At 44.4% G+C, this 17,017-nt stretch overlaps 2 protein-coding genes and 1 pseudogene across 3 annotated transcripts in view; 2 read left to right on the top strand and 1 right to left on the bottom strand.

Moving 5' to 3' along the window:
- The window catches only part of KCTD20 (potassium channel tetramerization domain containing 20), a 34,109-nt gene extending 24,610 nt beyond the window's left edge, over window positions 1-9,499 (top strand). For both annotated transcript variants that reach the window (XM_032141547.2, XM_058432689.1), the window contains 5 exons: window positions 1,258-1,360; window positions 1,728-1,848; window positions 3,697-3,894; window positions 6,845-6,955; window positions 9,207-9,499. In XM_032141547.2, coding sequence (XP_031997438.1) covers window positions 1,258-1,360; window positions 1,728-1,848; window positions 3,697-3,894; window positions 6,845-6,955; window positions 9,207-9,499 — 826 coding nt within the window. The remainder of the gene's footprint in view (window positions 1-1,257; window positions 1,361-1,727; window positions 1,849-3,696; window positions 3,895-6,844; window positions 6,956-9,206) is intronic.
- A 140-nt stretch (window positions 9,500-9,639) lies between these two features.
- The window catches only part of STK38 (serine/threonine kinase 38), a 106,831-nt gene continuing 99,453 nt past the window's right edge, over window positions 9,640-17,017 (bottom strand). Inside the window, exons 14-15 of the transcript XR_009211413.1 lie at window positions 14,846-14,983; window positions 9,640-9,769 (exon numbers count right to left, since the gene is read on the bottom strand). The gene's annotated coding sequence lies outside the window, so the exon portion shown is untranslated. The remainder of the gene's footprint in view (window positions 9,770-14,845; window positions 14,984-17,017) is intronic.
- LOC116460562 (U2 spliceosomal RNA) lies at window positions 16,794-16,949 on the top strand (annotated as a pseudogene).

The following is a 17,017-nucleotide window of genomic DNA, read 5'->3' on the forward strand; positions in this document are numbered from 1 at the left end:
GAAGCATGTGAAATGGAATCATTTTCTTTTATTTATTTATGAGACAGAGTCTCGCTCTGTCGCCCAGGCTGGAGTGCGGTGGCGCGATCTCAGCTCACCGCAAGCTCTGCCTCCCGGGTTCACGCCATTCTCCTGCCTCAGCCTCCCGCATAGCTGGGACTACAGGCACCCACCACCACGCCCGGCTAATTTTTTGTATTTTTTTTTTTAAGTAGAGACAGAGTTTTACCATGCTAGCCAGGATGGTCTCGATCTCCTGACCTCGTGATCCGCCCACCTCGGCTCCCAAAGTGCTGGGATTACAGGCATGAGCCACCACACCCGGCCGAAATGGAATCATTTTCAGACCTTTGAAAAGCAGCCAGTTCAGGCTGGAGGACAACAGTTGTGAACAGCTGAACAGCAACAGTTCCCAGCAGTTTAAGGAAGGAAATGGCAGTGAACCCCCATTTGATTGGGAAGTCAAATCTTAGGCTGGTTGAAGATAGCAGCTGCCTGCCCTATCCTTTGTGTTATCTAACCATTCCACAGCTCATACACAGAAGACTGCAAGGGATCTGACAGAGGGAGGAAGGATGGGGAGAGGCGAATAAGAAAAGCTCTTCTCCCTGTACCCTCATGACTTATGAGTTCATGCTGACAGCAAGCCTGTCTCTCTGAAATGCAGTAAACTGCTGATAAGCCTAATAAAGGCCATTGTTCCCCCAGAGCTCCACTATTAAGACATACCAGGAAAGCATTAACATAGCTGCATCTAACAGAAGATGAGATGTTGAAAAGCTCAGAAATATTGATGAATGGCATATTAGATAGGTCAGTATTGACAGACGAGGGACAGGAATAAAAAGGAGCCTAGATGCTGTCTTTCTGAGCTATCAGTATAGAAAAGCAGGTTCTTGGGCACTGGGGAGGGCATGAAAGGCCACCATCTCAACACAGATATTTTCCAAGGCCCACCTCTGCAGTTGCTGTTTACTGCATTTACTGCCAAAGAAACTCACTACAGATGAACTTTGTGGACTTGATCCTTCATTCTTCTTTGTACACAAATGCTTAAAGCAATTGCCTTTTTTTCCTGTCTGAAGGGAGCTTCCGAAGACTTGAGTTGTCTTGTAGGCATTGGGTTCCAGTGCTGTGTTTTTAATTTATACTATGAGAGAGTGGGATAGTCTTCCAGAATGAGGTGGAGAAGGGAGAAGTCTCATCTGTGAAGAATCATGATGGAGAAGATAACACTATTGCCTGGATATCTTTCAGGATGTTTGGACCAGGAAGAGAGTACAACTTCACTCGGCCCAATGAGAAGGGAGAGTATGAGATTGCTGAAGGCATCAGTGCAACTGTATTTCGCACAGTGCTGGTGCGTGGTAGCCTTTTTTGTTACATTCTCTTCCCCTGGGGCATGTGTGATCAATAGCCTTGAGAGTTCCATCAACTCTGTTACTGACTTTAGGGTCTCTGGTTTCCAGTTGTTTCCTTTCTCGCTTTGTTTTCTATTCCTGTAACTTTTAAGTCCTTGCTTTTTTGTGTGTGAGCTCTATCAGTTACCAAGTTCTGGTTAAACAAGTCAAGATAGCCAGGAGCTGTTTTGCCATCTAATGAATCATCCAATTTGGTGATAATTCCAGTAGCTCATTGCTTTAGCAGAACCAGGAATGCACAGGGATGAAGAAGTAATTTTTCATCTTGTTCTCTGCCTACATTTTTTCTTCCTAATCTATTTACAGGATTATTACAAAACCGGTATCATCAATTGTCCTGATGGCATCTCTATCCCAGATCTTAGAGATACATGTGATTATCTGTGCATTAATTTTGACTTCAACACTATCCGATGTCAAGATCTGAGTAAGTACAGGAGCAGCTGCCGGCTGCACTTGAGCAGCTGAACTTTGAGTTTTCTTGGAAGTCACTGATTTTGTTTTTGTTTTTTTTTTTTTTGAGACACAGTCTCGCTCTGTCGCTCAGGCTGGAGTGCAGTGGCGCGATCTCGGCTCACCGCAACCTCTGCCTCCTGGGTTCAAGGGATTCTCCCTGCCTCAGCCTCCCGAGTAGCTGGGATTACACATACCTGCCACCACACCTGGCTAATTTTTGTATTTTTAGTAGAGCTGGGTTTTGCCATGTTGGCCGGGCTGGTTTTGAACTCCTGACCTCAGGTGATCCGCCCGCCCTCAGCCTCCCAAAGTGCTGGGATTACAGGCGTGAGTCACCAAGCCCAGCTGATATTTTCTATTACTAAACAGAAGGAGTTTCAAGTGTAGGTTGAAAATCTTCTGCAGAGGCAGAGATGTGATACTAACTAACCCTTTTCCTCTCTTAGTTCAAAGCACTGTGAGGAACTGGAGTAGACAAAGGAAAACAGATAGTCGTTTCTAAATGGAGCCTGACCATTGGGAGACCAAGCTGACTGCTTCCCTCTTGGGACTTTGGTGTCTGGACTCTAACAAGCAAGGATACTGATTGTCCAACATGAGGAACAGTTCACTAATAAAGTCAAACAGCACAAATTGGCCAGGTTCTCCTGATCATGATATTGCCTTTTTTTTTTTTTTTTTTTTTTAATTTGAGATGGGGTCTTGCTACTATGTTGCTCAGGCTAGGCTCAAACTTCTGGCCTCAAGCAGTCCTCCCACCTCAGTCTCCTGAGTAGCTGGGACTACAGGTACATGCCACCGCGCCTGGCTATTATTATTGTTTTGTTTTGGAGACAAGAGTCTCGCTCTGTCGCCCAGGCTGGAGTGCAGTGGCACAATCTCAGCTCACTGCAGCCTCCGCCTCCTGGATTCAAGTAATTCTGCCAGAGCAGCTGGGATTAACAGGCGCATGCCACCATGCCCGGCTAATTTTTGTATTTTTAGTAGAGATAGGGTTTCACCATGTTGGCCAGCCTGGTCTCGAACTCCTGACCTCAAGTGATCTGCCACCTCGGCCTCCCAAAGTGCCAAGGTTACAGGCGTGAGCCACTGAGCCTGGCCTATTATTATTAACTTAGTGTTTGCTAAGTGCTTTATAGATATGGACTTGCTTAAATCTTATAACAATCCTGAAAGATGGGTGATAACCTCATTTAAGAAATTAGCTTATTCAGAGCTCTAGGCATTAAGGCTAGGATTAGAACTCAGATTGTCTGACTGCAAACTCCATGCTCTTAGTACCTGGGCTTCCCAAAATTATTTAAATAACTATTCTCTGAATTTCATGATACATTTCCCTGCATGTTGTATCAAAGCCCCTGTACATGTGATTTCTTTACTGAGTGTATTACACATTTAGAGTAAGTCCTTTGGTGTCACCAAAATTCAGATTATTCCTCCATTATGGTACTCTAAGTCCATGAAATCGGGATCCAAACCATCTTCAGAAGAGGTACTACAAAGAATCGCCCCCAAATGATGATTTCATCTCTGATAGAATTAACATTTATGGTCTGACCTTGTAAGTCCAACAAAACCTCAATTGATCAGAATGCTCAAGGATGATTAAACATGAGTAAATTGAAGAGTGGTGGAATAGGAGACATACCTTAACAAAGCTTAATTATCACCTTGGAGCAGGAAACCATCTCTTTGCCTTTAAATGTGCCACTTCTCTGAACCTCATCAATGATAACAGCCATTCCCTCATAGTCTTTTTCACTCCAGTAATATGTGCATTTAGGCAGAAAGCATGTTCACCTACATTTTCTCTCTGCAGGTGCTTTACTCCATGAACTGTCTAATGACGGTGCTCATAAGCAGTTTGATCACTACCTCGAAGAGCTGATCTTGCCCATCATGGTGGGCTGTGCCAAGAAAGGAGAGCGAGAGTGCCACATTGTGGTGCTGACGGATGAGGATTCTGTGGACTGGGATGAAGACCATCCTCCACCAATGGGGGAGGAATATTCCCAAAGTAGGAGCTTCCGGCATGGTGTAGATGTTTTCAGCAAGAAACTTGCTATCTGGAGTAGAAGCTTGATCCTAGAACCAATGTGAATGTCAATGTTGAGCCTGTGATGAGCACACTCACCTGGATGACAAATCCCTAGTGATGCAGGTCTAGCCTTTATGCTGGGGAACATAGTGAATGTTGTTACACCATTCACTCTTTCTCTGGTGTCTTGTACTGTGTAAGATACTGAGACAGCACATTAAATGATGGTGTCATTCTTCTCTTAATTCATTTTTAAATCCTTTTGAATTGGTAATAAGTCAAAATTCAAAAAACATAAAAGGATATACACTAAAAAGTCTTATTCTCACTCCTGCCCCATCTATCCAGTTTTGCTTCTCAATTTCTTTTACAGGCTTCCAGGTATATTCAATGTACATATATAACCAATTACTTGTTTTCTCCTCCTTTTTCAAATGTACCATATTATACAACTGTTCTGTGCCATGTGTTAACAAAAATCTTCGACATTCTGGGCCGGGTGCGGTGGCTCATGCCTGTAATCCCAGCACTTTGGGAGGCCGAGGCAGGCGAATCATGAGCTCAGGAGTTCGAGACCAGTCTGGCCAACATGGTGAAAGCCCATCTCTACTAAAAATACAAAAAATTAGCCAGGCATGGTGGCGTGCGCCTGTAGTTCCAGCTACTCAGGAGGCTGAGGCAGGAGAATCGGGTGAACCTGGGAGGCAGAGGTTGCAGTGAGCCGAAATCATGCCATTGCGCTCCAGCCTGGGCAAGTCCATCTCAAAAAAAAAAAAAAAAGAAAAATCTTCAACATTCTTTTTTGTGGCTCTAGTGTTCCCTTGCACAAACGTGCCATCATTGATTTAACCAGCCATTATTGGACATTTAAACTATTGGCCAGGCGCAGTGGCTCATGCCTGTAATCCCAGCACTTTGGGAGGCCAAGGTGGGTGGATTGCTTGAGGTCAGGAGTTCGAGACCAGCCTTGCCAATATAGTGAAACCCCATCTCTATTAAAAATAAAAAAATTAGCTGGGCATTGTGGCTCATGCCTGTAATCCTAGCTGCTCTGGAGGCTGAAACAGGAGAATCACTTGAACCCAGGAGGCGGAGGTTGCAGTGAGACAAGATCACACCACTGCACTTCAGCCTGAGCGACAGAGCAAGACTACGTCTCAAAAAAAAAAAAAAAAAAAGATTAGCTGGGCATGGTAGCCCACGCCTGTAATCCCAGCTACTCAGGAGGCTGAGAGGCAGGAGAATCATTTGAACCCAGGAGGCAGACGTTGCAGTGAGCCGAGATGGCGCCATTGCACTACAGCCTGGGTAACAGAGCAAGACTCCGTCTCAAAAAAAAAAATTGTACCTTTATAATTTTGATAGATGTTGCCAAATTATCCTCCATAAAATCTGTACCAATTTACACTCACAAAACAATACGTGACAGGTTTGTTTCCCACCCCCTCACCAAAACAGTGGCTTTTTCTCTTTTTTTTTTATTTTTTTATTTTTTTGAGACAGAGTCCTGCCTCCTGGGTTCAAGTGATTCTCATGCCTCAACCTCCCGAGAAGCTGGGACTACAGGTGCGTGCCACCACGCCCAGCTAATTTTTGTATTATTAATAGAAACTGTTTCACCATGTTGGCCAGGCTGGTCTCAAATTCCTGACCTCAAGTGATCCACCCGCCTTAGCCTCCCAAGTGCTGGGATTGCAGGCACCATGCCTGGCCAACAGTGGCTTTTAAAAATTTTTTTACAGATAGAATCTTGCTCTTTCACCCAGGCTGGAGTGCAGTGGTGCAATCATGACTCACTGCAGCCTCAACTTGTAGTCTTAAGTGATTCTCCCACCTCAGCCTCCAAGTAGCCTGGGCTGCAGGTGTGTGCCACCATGATTGGCTATTTTTTTTTTTTTAATTTTGTGTAGAAATGGGTTCTATGTTGCCTTGCCTAGGCTAGTCTCAAACTCCTGGCCTCAAGCCATCTTCCTGCATCTGCCCCCAAAGTGTTGGCATTACAGGCATGAGCCACTGTGCCTGGCCCCAAAACTGTGTTTTTAAAACTTTTATCTTTGCTACTTTCTTAATAGGTAAAAAACTGCAGAATCTTATGATTGGCATGAGTTTTAATTACACTTCTTATTTCATGAGTGAGGCTGAAATTTCTTTTTTCTTTTTTTTTTGAGATGGTGTCTCCCTGCTCTTGGCCAGGCTGGAGTGCAATGGCGTGATCTTGGCTCACTGCAACTTCTGCCTCCAGGGTTCCAGTGCTTCTCCTGCCTCAGCCTCCCGAGTAGCTGGGATTACAGGCACCCACCACTATGCCTAATTTTTGTATTTTTAGTAGAGACGGGGTTTCCCCATGTTAGCCAGGCTGGTCTCCAACTCCTGACCTCAACTGATGTGCCTGCCTCGGCCTCCCAAAGTGCTGGGATTACAGGTGTGGCCTGGCTGACCACACCCAGCCAAAACCTTTTTAGTTTTCAAGAGCCATTGTAATTTCCTTTTTTGTTAATAGTGTTTGTGCCTTTTGCCCATTACAAAATCAGATTGTTAGTTTTTTACTTAGTGATTTGTGAAAGCTCTATTTGTGGCAGCTCTTTCTAATTAAGGAAATTAGCCTTTTATGAGTTGCAAATATTTTCTCATTCAGTTGTCTTTTTAGCTTTGGTAAATGGTTTAGGCTTTGCAGAGATGTTGCATTTCTAAAATCATCGGTTTTTCTTTTATGGCTTCTAGGTTTAATGTTGTACCCAGAAAGTCCGCACCCTGAGACTATAAAAATTTCTCTTATGGTTTGTGTATTATTTAACATTTAATCTTTGATCCATCTGGATTATTTGGGATTAGCAGTCAAGTATCTCTTTGATTAGTTTGATTCTGTTAGCTTATCTCTTTCCTCTTAGGTCTTTACTCCATGGCTAACCCCATATTTTTTCTTTTTCAGTTCTTTATAGCTCCAAGCTCTACAGATTCTTCAAATATATTGAGAATAGGGATGTTGCAAAAACAGTGTTAAAGGAACGAGGCCTGAAAAACATTCGCATCGGAATTGAAGGTAAAAAAAAAAAAAATCCCAGTCAACATTCAGGTCAGGTCTATTGCCATAGCTTACACCCTCAAAATTTAGCCTCCAGAGGGTCTAGAAAATGGGCATACATGAAAACCACATTGTTAAGTTTGAAGGTTCCTGTTTTTGTCCTCATTTTTCTTTTCATTTTATCTCCAGTTGAAAATGGTTCAGAGCAGCCACAGAAACAAGTTCGAGTTTACTACTTCAGGATAAAGAGCAGTGAGGGCAAAGGACAGTGGTAGGGAGATACAGCAGGGCTTGTGGGCTCACCAGATGAGAGCGTCGTTCTGCCACCAGTCTTGGTGAAGATGTTTCTGGCATCTGGAAGGGTCCTTCTGAAAAAATAGCTTGGGAACTCAAAATTTAAGATTATTCCGGCCGGGCATGGTTTGTTGTGCCTATGATCCCAGCACTTTGGGATGCCAAGGTAGGCGGATCACTTGAGGTCAGGAGTTTGAGAGCAGCCTGACCAACATGGAGAAAACCCATCTCTACTAAAAATACAGAATTTGTATTTTTGTATGGTGGCATATGCCTGTAATCTCAGCTACTCGGGAGGCTGAGGCAGGAGAATCACTTGAACCCGAGAGGCGAAGGTCACAGTGAGCTGAGATTGTGCCACTGCACTCCAGCCTAGGCAATAAGAGTTAAACTTTGTCTCAAAAAAAAAAAAAAAAGATTATTCCATACTTTTGAGGACTGTCTGAATATATTAACAGAACTACTTTGAATGATCTTGAGCAGTGGCTCCCAACCTGTGGTCCCCATGGAAGGCTCTCAAGAGACTGATTCCTGGGCAGTGCTATAGTCATTTGGTGTCTCCTACGCGGATCTTTTTTTTTTTTGAGCCGGAGTCTCACTCTGTCGCCCAGCTGGAGTGCAGTGGCACGATCTCGGCTCACTGCAAGCTCTGCCTCCTGGGTTCATGCCATTCTTCTGCCTCAGCCTCTCGAGTAGCTGAGACTACAGCTACTGCCTGCCTGCCCGCCACCACGCCCAGCTAATTTTTTGTATTTTTAGTAGAGACGGTGTTTCACTGTGTTAGCCAGGATGGTCTCAATCTCCTGACCTCATGATCCGCCGCCTCGGCCTCCCAAAGTGCTGGGATTACAGGTGTGAGCCACTGCGCCCAGCCCCCTCTGTGGATCTTTGTTTGACTCTTGTGCTTTGCTACTCTTGTTGCCTCATTTCTGCCCACAGAACCCGTCAAAGCTTCATTGTGTCTGACTTAAGTTGAATTTAAAGTTGGAGGACTTTTTTTTTTTTTTTTTTAAGAGACAGGGTCTCACTCTTCTGCTTACACTGGAGTACAGTGACACAATCATGGCTCACTGCAGCCTTACCTTCCTGGGCTCAAGTGGTCCTCTTGCCTCAGCCTTCCGAGTAGCAGAGACCACAGGCATGCACCACTGTGCTTCACTGTTTTTTTTTTAACCTTTTTTTCTAAGAGATGAGGTCTCCCTCTGGCCTAGGCTGGTTTTGAACTCCTGGACTCAAGTGATCCTCCCGCCTTGGCCTCCCAAAGTGCTAGGATTACAGGTGTGAGTGACAGTGCCCAGCCTCGGAAGACATTTTTGAGATTATCTATTAAATCTCCTCCTACTCGGTCTTTCCCTTGTCTGTTAGGTGGATTTCTCAGAACAACCCATCAAACTATTTTACCTTTAGAACATTCTGCCATACATATTTAATAGATAACGGCCTCCATCTCCTGCCTGCCTTCTAGTTAATAGCCTCTGAAGCTACTTTGACTATTTTTCCCATTTCCATGTGACAGCCTTTCACATATTTTAGGCAGCATCTCTGTTTTTTCTTTAGGCTACACATTCCACATTTCCTTAACTATTTCTCACACAGTATGCCCTCTAAGCAACAGAATTAAGAGGACTAGGGTAGCCATGCCTTGGCAGGACTTTTCTTCTATGGTATTGTTGCCAGCAACAACAGGTTCCTGAACTAGTAAGAGGCTTCTCTCCTCTTTCCATTAGAAGGGATAGAATTCTTGTTACTTCTCAGATTAGTCCCTTCTAGGGACAAGACCTACTAATCTGACCAGGAAGGAAGTGAACATGTAGGTGACTGGGGCTGGGAGAGCATGGGACAGGGACTGGTCACTTCCCACATATTTTCCATGCTGTGATTTTGGGAGAAAACTGATGTGGTTAGGAAGGAGAAAGTACGGACACCAGAGTGAGCACAATTTGTTAGTCATGAGAATGGCCTTTTTCTGTTGCAGGTTACCCTACCTGTAAAGAAAAAATTAAGAGAAGGCCTGGCGGCCGGTCTGAAGTCATCTATAATTACGTACAACGCCCCTTCATCCAGATGTCATGGGAAAAGGAAGAAGGGAAGAGTCGCCATGTGGATTTCCAGTGTGTTCGAAGCAAATCCCTCACGAATCTGGTAGCTGCTGGAGATGATGTCTTGGAGGACCAGGAGATATTAATGCATCACCCACCCCAAGTGGATGAACTTGACCGGCTAAATGCCCCACTTTCTCAGATGGCTTCCAATGACTTTCAGGATTAGGGCCAGCTGTGGGTCTACCCCTTGTTGGAGCCCATCTCACCTGGGATGCCTGCAGCCAGCCATCCCTCATGATTTGTCTCACCTTGAGCAGGAGACATGCTTCTCCCATCCTTTTCCTTTCTGCCATAATTAACATATGTCCTTTTCAGTAAGTCTGTGCCTCTGGCAGGGGATGAAGAAGTACTCACTGGTAATTAGCTACCATCTTTGCAGCAGCCCTGGTAACTTGAAAAATTTGGGTATGGTGCTGTTCACTGAGTCTTTGTGTAACTGCAAAAGCAGGAAAGGAAGTCAAGACTCCTGTCGCCTTGTGTTTAGCAAAGCAGTCCTTATCCTTTATACTCTGTTCTTGGGTTTTGTTTTTGTCTTGTTTTATACCAGGCAAACTGCTTAGTAGCAAAGGGACCAAACTTAAAAGGTGACAATCTCTAACTTCTAAAAGCAGGCACCAATCAGATGCTCATTAGAGGTTAATGAAGATGCCATTCTTGGTGGCCTCTGCACCCAAATTGCATCTGGAAAGAACTAGGGTCTCATTCAGAGTGTCCAAAAGGAAATTCTTAAGAGCTTAAATTCAGATTTGTGTCTCATTAATGCAGTGAACAATTCAAAACCACACAGATTCCTTGGCAGGAAAGATAATGGAATAACAATGTTGATGAGACCTTTTTAGCTTCAAAGTTGTGGAGCCTAAACAAATGGATGATTCATTTGGAATGAAACTCACAACGCAAGCAGAAGAACCTCTCCAAATCAGGCCAATTGGGTTATCCTGGCTTGGAATCTGGTGTGAAACCATAGGTCTTAACACTCTGGAGGAGCACATTGCTGTGGATATGTCTAGGAGACCTTAGATATGGCTTAAAGGCTTTCAAGATGAGGACAGAAATTGCTTACGATTGCTCAGTTTCTCAACAGAAAGACTTGTAAGAGTGCCAGCATGGGGTATATGGAGTGAAGCTGGGTGGGAAGCAGCATCTGCACAGTCCCTGTCCTAGTGCAGGATTTTTCTCTGCATGTTTTCATACCATGGGATTTTTGGATATCAGTGTATTTCGGTTCTTGAAATAGCCTAATAGCTGCTCACACATTGGGTAGGAATATTATACCAATGTCATCCCCAAAGGAAGGGTGAGCTGAATGGAAATTAAGCCCAGTCATTTTATTTGATCTATCAGCTCTGTTATCAGTGCATGATCACCCAGATCACCCTCCTCAGCCCCCACAGTGCTGAACCACCTTCCCTCCTCTTCTCCATGGCTATTAATAGTATGGCTAAACTTAAGAGTCCAGAGCCAGATATAAGTATTTTGGGATTATCTCCCAGTTTGTAGTAGAAGCTAACTGGAATACAGGTTGAGTATCTCTTATCCAAAATGCTAGGGACCAGAAAGGTTTCAGGTTTCAGATTTTTTCAGATTTTGGAATACTTAACAGTTGAGCACCCCAAATCTGAAAGGCTTCTGAACATCATGTCTGCACTCAAAAAAGTGGACTTTGGAGCACTTCAGATTTCGGATTTTTGGATTTGGGATGCTCATCCTGTGTAGGAGAGGCTACTCGATTCCATTTAATGACTGTCCTAGTCATAATCATCCAAAGGTAGATGTTGAAAGCTCTTTCCAGGGCTGAAAAAGTGTTCTTACGTTCTCTGCATGTGACTAGCATCACTGTGGAAATTAATGCTCTGTTCTTCACTAGAATGTAGTAAGTGGTTAAATTGAGCTATCCCCTACCTGATGACTATTGGCATCCATTTGCAAGGCCAATTGCCTGGATTAAGGGTTAGGATTATTTGTAGCTAGAAGGTAATTTTATTTCTATGAAACTAATTGGCTCATATTTGAGGTCAGGTTTGGCCTTGACCTTACCAGTACATTTATACCCACTACCAGTTGACTAGCCCAGATAATTGTTAAATGGTGCTTCTTTTCTGCTTCTCAGTAGACTTCCATGCCATTACAAAGGAAATTTGAATTAGTGTTTGTATATTCCATGATAAGTATGTATAACTTCTGTTACACAGCTTATGTATTGTTAACATTTAAGTGTAAACCATGCCACAGCCAACACTTAAAAATGAAAACTAATTAGTTCTTGCTTAGGGAAAATGCCAGGTATGAAGTATGGCATATACTTGACACTGTCCTGTGTAGCCCTTTACTTTGCCAAGGCTTTCAAGATTGAGGTCTTTTTTCCCCCAAATTAGGTTAACATGCATTTGACCCCAACCTGTGGTGTTTGAGTAAGCTGGAAATCTGTGACAGTAGGCTTTCTAGTGTCATGAGGTGGTGGTGACTGAAGGAAAAGCTGGGATCACAGGTTCCTTCTGGTAGAGAGGAAGGTTTCTTTCTATGCCCCTCCCGCCACCCTCCAGACCTGGAGCTCACCCAAGCCTGCTCCAGTCCCAGGGCAGGCCATTCTACAAAAGCAGGACCTCACAGAAACAAGGGCTGGGTTGAGGTCACCCCCTTCAGAGTTGGTTACTGGCCAGATGGGTAAGCGGCATTTGTAATTTTAAAAAGGTGGAACTTGGGTTTGGTGTTTTCTTCTAAGTGCCTAAATAAGCAAGCCAGGCTGTTGATATTTTAGCCAGAGTAACTGGCAAGCCAAGATTAACCCAAATCTGAAGTTTAGTATCTTGAGTTTGCATCTGCATCATATCATGCTGTTTTGATGAGGAAACGTTTGCCACTGAGGAGTTGGAGGGAGGGCAAGACGACAGTGTTAAAATAACTCAGATCATTTAATGCATTTAACGGTTTCCCCTAAGCCCTGGAAAAATATTTGGAAGAATGGCAGCAAAAAGGTTAAGAAAGCAAGCCAGACTTACTGCACAATATGCAGTACCCAGTACTACTTTAAATCTCAAGAGAACAGTATGATGTCTAATGTATACAGGTCTATGAAAATACTGTGGAATAAGCCCAGGAAGGTTAGATGTGTTTGCAGATAAGTGTCCCAAAGGGTCCCCCTCTAAGTAAAACAAATATTCAGACCACAGGCTTTAATGTAAACTGTCATAAAGTGGGATGTGGAGGATTTTTTTTAAGTCAAGTGTCAATCAAAGTTAAAAAGCAAGGGTTTTTGGCCAGGTGTGGTGGCTCACGCCTGTAATCCCAGCACTTTGGGAGGCCGAGGCCGGCAAATCACCTAAGGTCAGGAGTTCAAGACCAGCCTGGCTAACACGGTGAAACCCCGTCTCTACTAAAAATACAAAAAAATTAGCCTGGTGTGGTGGTGAGTGCCTGTAGTCCCAGCTACTTGGGAGGCTGAGGCAAGAGAATTGCTTGAACCCGGGAGGTAGAGGTTGCAGTGAGCCAAGATCCTGCCACTGCACTCCAGCCTGGGCAACAGAGCAAGACTCCATCTCAAAAAAGAAAAAAAAAAAATCAAAGGTTTTGGCTGGGTGCAGTGGCTCATGCCGGTAATCCCAGCACTTCTTTGGGAGACCAAGGTGGGAGGATCACTTGAGGTCAAGAGTTTGAGACTGGCTTGGGCAATGCAAAAAAATAAAAAAATAGCCAAGCATGGACATGGTAGTGCATACCTGTAGTCCCAGCCACTCAAGAGGCTGAGGCAGGATGATTGCTTGAGCCCAGGAGGATGAGGCTGCAGTGAGCCATGATGACGCTACTGCACTCCAGCCTGGATGACAGAGCAAGACCCTGTCTCAATATTTTAAGACAAGGGTTTGTAGTAATGTATTCAATGCCACTTCTTGCCATCACTTTGCAGTTATTGAAATGGGAATACTGAGCTCAGAAAGCAAATATGATGCTTTCATGGGAGATGGAGCCACATTTGTGTTCTGTGTGGCATCACTAGTGCAGGAGAACATTACATTTTCTTTTTTCTTTTTTTTTTTTTTGGAGACAGAGTCTCGCTGTCGCCCCGGCTGGAGTGCAGTGGCGCGATCTCGGCTCACTGCAGTCTCCGCCCCCCGGGGTTCACGCCATTCTCCTGCCTCAGCCTCCCGAGTAGCTGGGACTACAGGCGCCCGCCATCTCGCCCGGCTAATTTTTTGTATTTTTTTATTTTTTAGTAGAGACGGGGTTTCACTGTGTTAGCCAGGATGGTCTCAATCTCTTGACCTTGTGATCCGCCCGCCTCGGCCTCCCAAAGTGCTGGGATTACAGGCGTGAGCCACCGCGCCCGGCGAGAACATTACATTTTCTTCTGAAGGCAAAATGCTTGTAGGTTTTGCCTCTTTACTTTGTATTTACTTTTAAAATTGCACTTGTTCACCTACCAGTGTTTACGAAATCCTGTATTTGGGATGCTTTTTCTATAATAAAACATTATAATTTGTGTGTCTGTTTTTTTAGCAGAAAGTAAAATTAGAAATAAAGATGTTGAGCCAGGCGCATTGGCTCACGCCTGTAATCCCAGTACTTTGGGAGGCCGAACGGGTGGATCACTTGAGGTCAGGAGTTCGAGACCAGCCTGGCCAAGATGTGGCAAAACCTTATCTCTACTAGAAATACAAAAATTAGCCAGGCGTGGTGGCACACGCCTGTAGTCCCAGGTACTGGGGAGGCTGAGGCAAAAGAATCACTTGAACCTGTGAGGCAGAGGCTGCAGTGAGCCGAGATTGTGCCACTGCATTCCAGCCTGGGTGACACAGCAAGACTCTGTCTTAGAAAAAAAAGTAGGTGGGTCTTTGAAGACTTCACTACCAGGGTGGGAGGTGAAGCCACAGTATGGAGATCACCAAGAGATCACATGACTAAAGAGGGCAAAGGCACCAGCACCAACATTTAAGTGTGGAACTAGTAAGAAGGAAGTCAGGGAGATGGGAGGAGAGTGAGTTTGTTTTAAAAGTTAACAGTGTGAATGCAGCAGATTAAGATGAGGACTGAAGGGGGAACCCAATGGATATGGCAGAACACCAGTGACTAGAGGAGTGATAACAAATACGAGCATGTTTTACACAGGAGATAAAATTAATACTAACATTTCACACATAGGGCAGAAACCAGACCAGCATGGATTAAAGTGGGGAAGTGAGAAACAAAGTAAAAGTGACTGCAGTGTTCCTTATGCTCTTCACAAAAGTAATTATCTATTCACAGATCCATGCCTCCACCGCAACACAGGAGCATACTGACCAGCCTATAAAACCCTGGACTGCTCACTTTTTTCCCTCCTGCCCAATCACTGCTGCCTAAATAAAAACATATCTGGGATGCTTCACTAAGCTACTCACAACTCTGGGTTGGCTTGTCATCGTCACATCAACACTAATGTAAATAAGGTGATGCTACATTCCATTAAGCCACTTGGTGGGAATTCTCTCAAACTGATCTGCAATTCAGAACCACGGTGAGCTCCCTGTTGCCTCACCAGTCTGTTGCCTCATCAAACTGAGCTTGAATGTTGCTTGGGCAAGGTGTTTTTTCTCTGGAAATGTGCATGAAAAAGTATCACGAAGGCCGTTTTTGTCAGTGTTGGCTTTGATGGATCATTCCAGAGAAGTATGCTCTGTAGGAAATGAAAATATCATTCACTTAATCCTTCTGAATTCAATTAAAAACACCACTTGGGTTACACAGAAGCCCAGGAGAACCAGGACAAGGCGATCTAAAAAAGTTCCAAGGAAATAATTCTGACAAAGAGCATGACCAACTGATGGCAGAGGTGGACTCTTACTAGGCCATACAGATGAGTTTTCAAATTGGCAATCTGTTTTGCAGAACCTGAATATTAATCCTGAAGGAACTCATGTGAATCCTACTTTTGACTTTTTTTTTTTTTTTTTTGAGACAGAGTCTCACTCTGTCACCCAGGCTGGAGTGCAGTGGCACAGTCTTGGCTCATTGCCACCTCCACCTCGCAGGCTCAAGTGATTCTCCCACCTCAGACTCCTGAGCATCTGGGACCACAGACACGTGCCACCATGCTAATTTTTTGTATTTTTGGTAGAGGCAGGGTTTCGCCATGTTGCCCAGGTTGGTCTTGAACTAACTGGGCTCAAGTGATCCACTCACTTCAGCCTCCCAAAGTGCTGGGATTAAAGCATGAGCCATCATGCCCAGCCCTTTGAAAGTAATTCTAAAAGCAACAATGGATCAAGCTGATATCCACCCATCAACAGTCAGAAAAGCAGCCTGCGTAATTTAGATGCAGGGGAGAGGAGTACTAAATAAATGCCAATCAACCAAGCCAACTAAAAAGAAACAGGTACTAAAGAAAATTGTGATGCATTCCTGGACTGGAAGAGATCAAATGATATGATTTTGGTTTCATTTTAGTATGCAATTTTCTAACTCCCCCAATGAGAGTAGGAAACAGAATTTCTGTGAACAGGATCAACACTGAGCCAGTGTTGCTCAACATGTTTCTTAGGATTCATAAGCCTTAGAAAGACATTACCCATTCTGGCTGCATTTAGCTTTCCTCTGCCTGCAGTTTCTACTCTAGCTGGTCTTTGCCCCTCCCTTCTTGACTCCTTGAGAAGCTTTTCCCTACCCACGAAGGGGCTAACAAGTGGGGCATATGGGACTCCTCCAGTATACAACATCTCAGAGACAGAACCCTGCTCTGATGGACACAGGGCTGAACAATTCCTTTTTTTTTTTTTTTTTTTTTTGAGACGGAGTCTCGCTCTATCACCCAGGCTGGAGTGCAATGACACGATCTCAGCTCACTGCAACCTCCGCCTCCCAGGTTCAAGCGATTCTCCTGCCTCAGCCTGCTGAGTAGCTGAGACTACAGGCTCGTGCCACCATGCCCAGCTAATTTTTGTATTTTTAGTAGAGATGGGGTTTCACTGTGTTAGCCAGGATGGTCTCAATCTTTCCTGACCTTGTGATCCCACTGCCTCGGCCTCCCAAAGTCCTAGGATTACAGGTGTGAGACACCGCACCCAGCCAACAATTCCATCTTATGAGCTCATGAGATTCCTCGTTGACTGCAGGCTGGGAAAAAACGGGGCTGGGCTGTAAAAGGCGGTACAGATGACAGCACTTTTGTCAGGATGTGCCCTTGGCCTTACTGTGAGGGGAGGGCCCACTGCCCTGCAACAGTGAGGTGGGTGGAAGAAGCACATGCAGTCGGGGCAAGAGAAGTCTCTTCATATGGACAGTGATTCAGGAGACTAGCTCCCTAAGAACAAAAGTCAGTCCCAGCTTTCCTGAGATGGAAAAGCACTTTGCATGAAGATGGTGATACAGTTTTGAAATTAACACTCGAAATTAGGCGTTGTAATGGTGTGTGGACAAAGGGGTTAAAAGCAGCCATCAGCACTCTGCCTCTAAGTTATATGCCACTATTTGCTTTAAATCACATCACAATCCCTTCTTGGCCTTTTTGCTAAGATCAAATGCAGTATCTGTTCTTATCAGTTTAATAAATCACACCACATATCTGCACTACCGTTTTTACACAGTTTATTCAGAAGTTTAAAAGTTAAAATGTGGGCATTTTCCCCTGAAACAAATCATCCCCTGCCACTCCCCAACACAGACTCTCCCGACACTGCAGTTCCTTCTCTTTACCCAGGCTTACCACACATTC

This window comes from Hylobates moloch, unplaced genomic scaffold (assembly GCF_009828535.3).
Source record: "Hylobates moloch isolate HMO894 unplaced genomic scaffold, HMol_V3 SCAFFOLD_20, whole genome shotgun sequence".
Lineage (NCBI taxonomy): Eukaryota > Metazoa > Chordata > Mammalia > Primates > Hylobatidae > Hylobates > Hylobates moloch.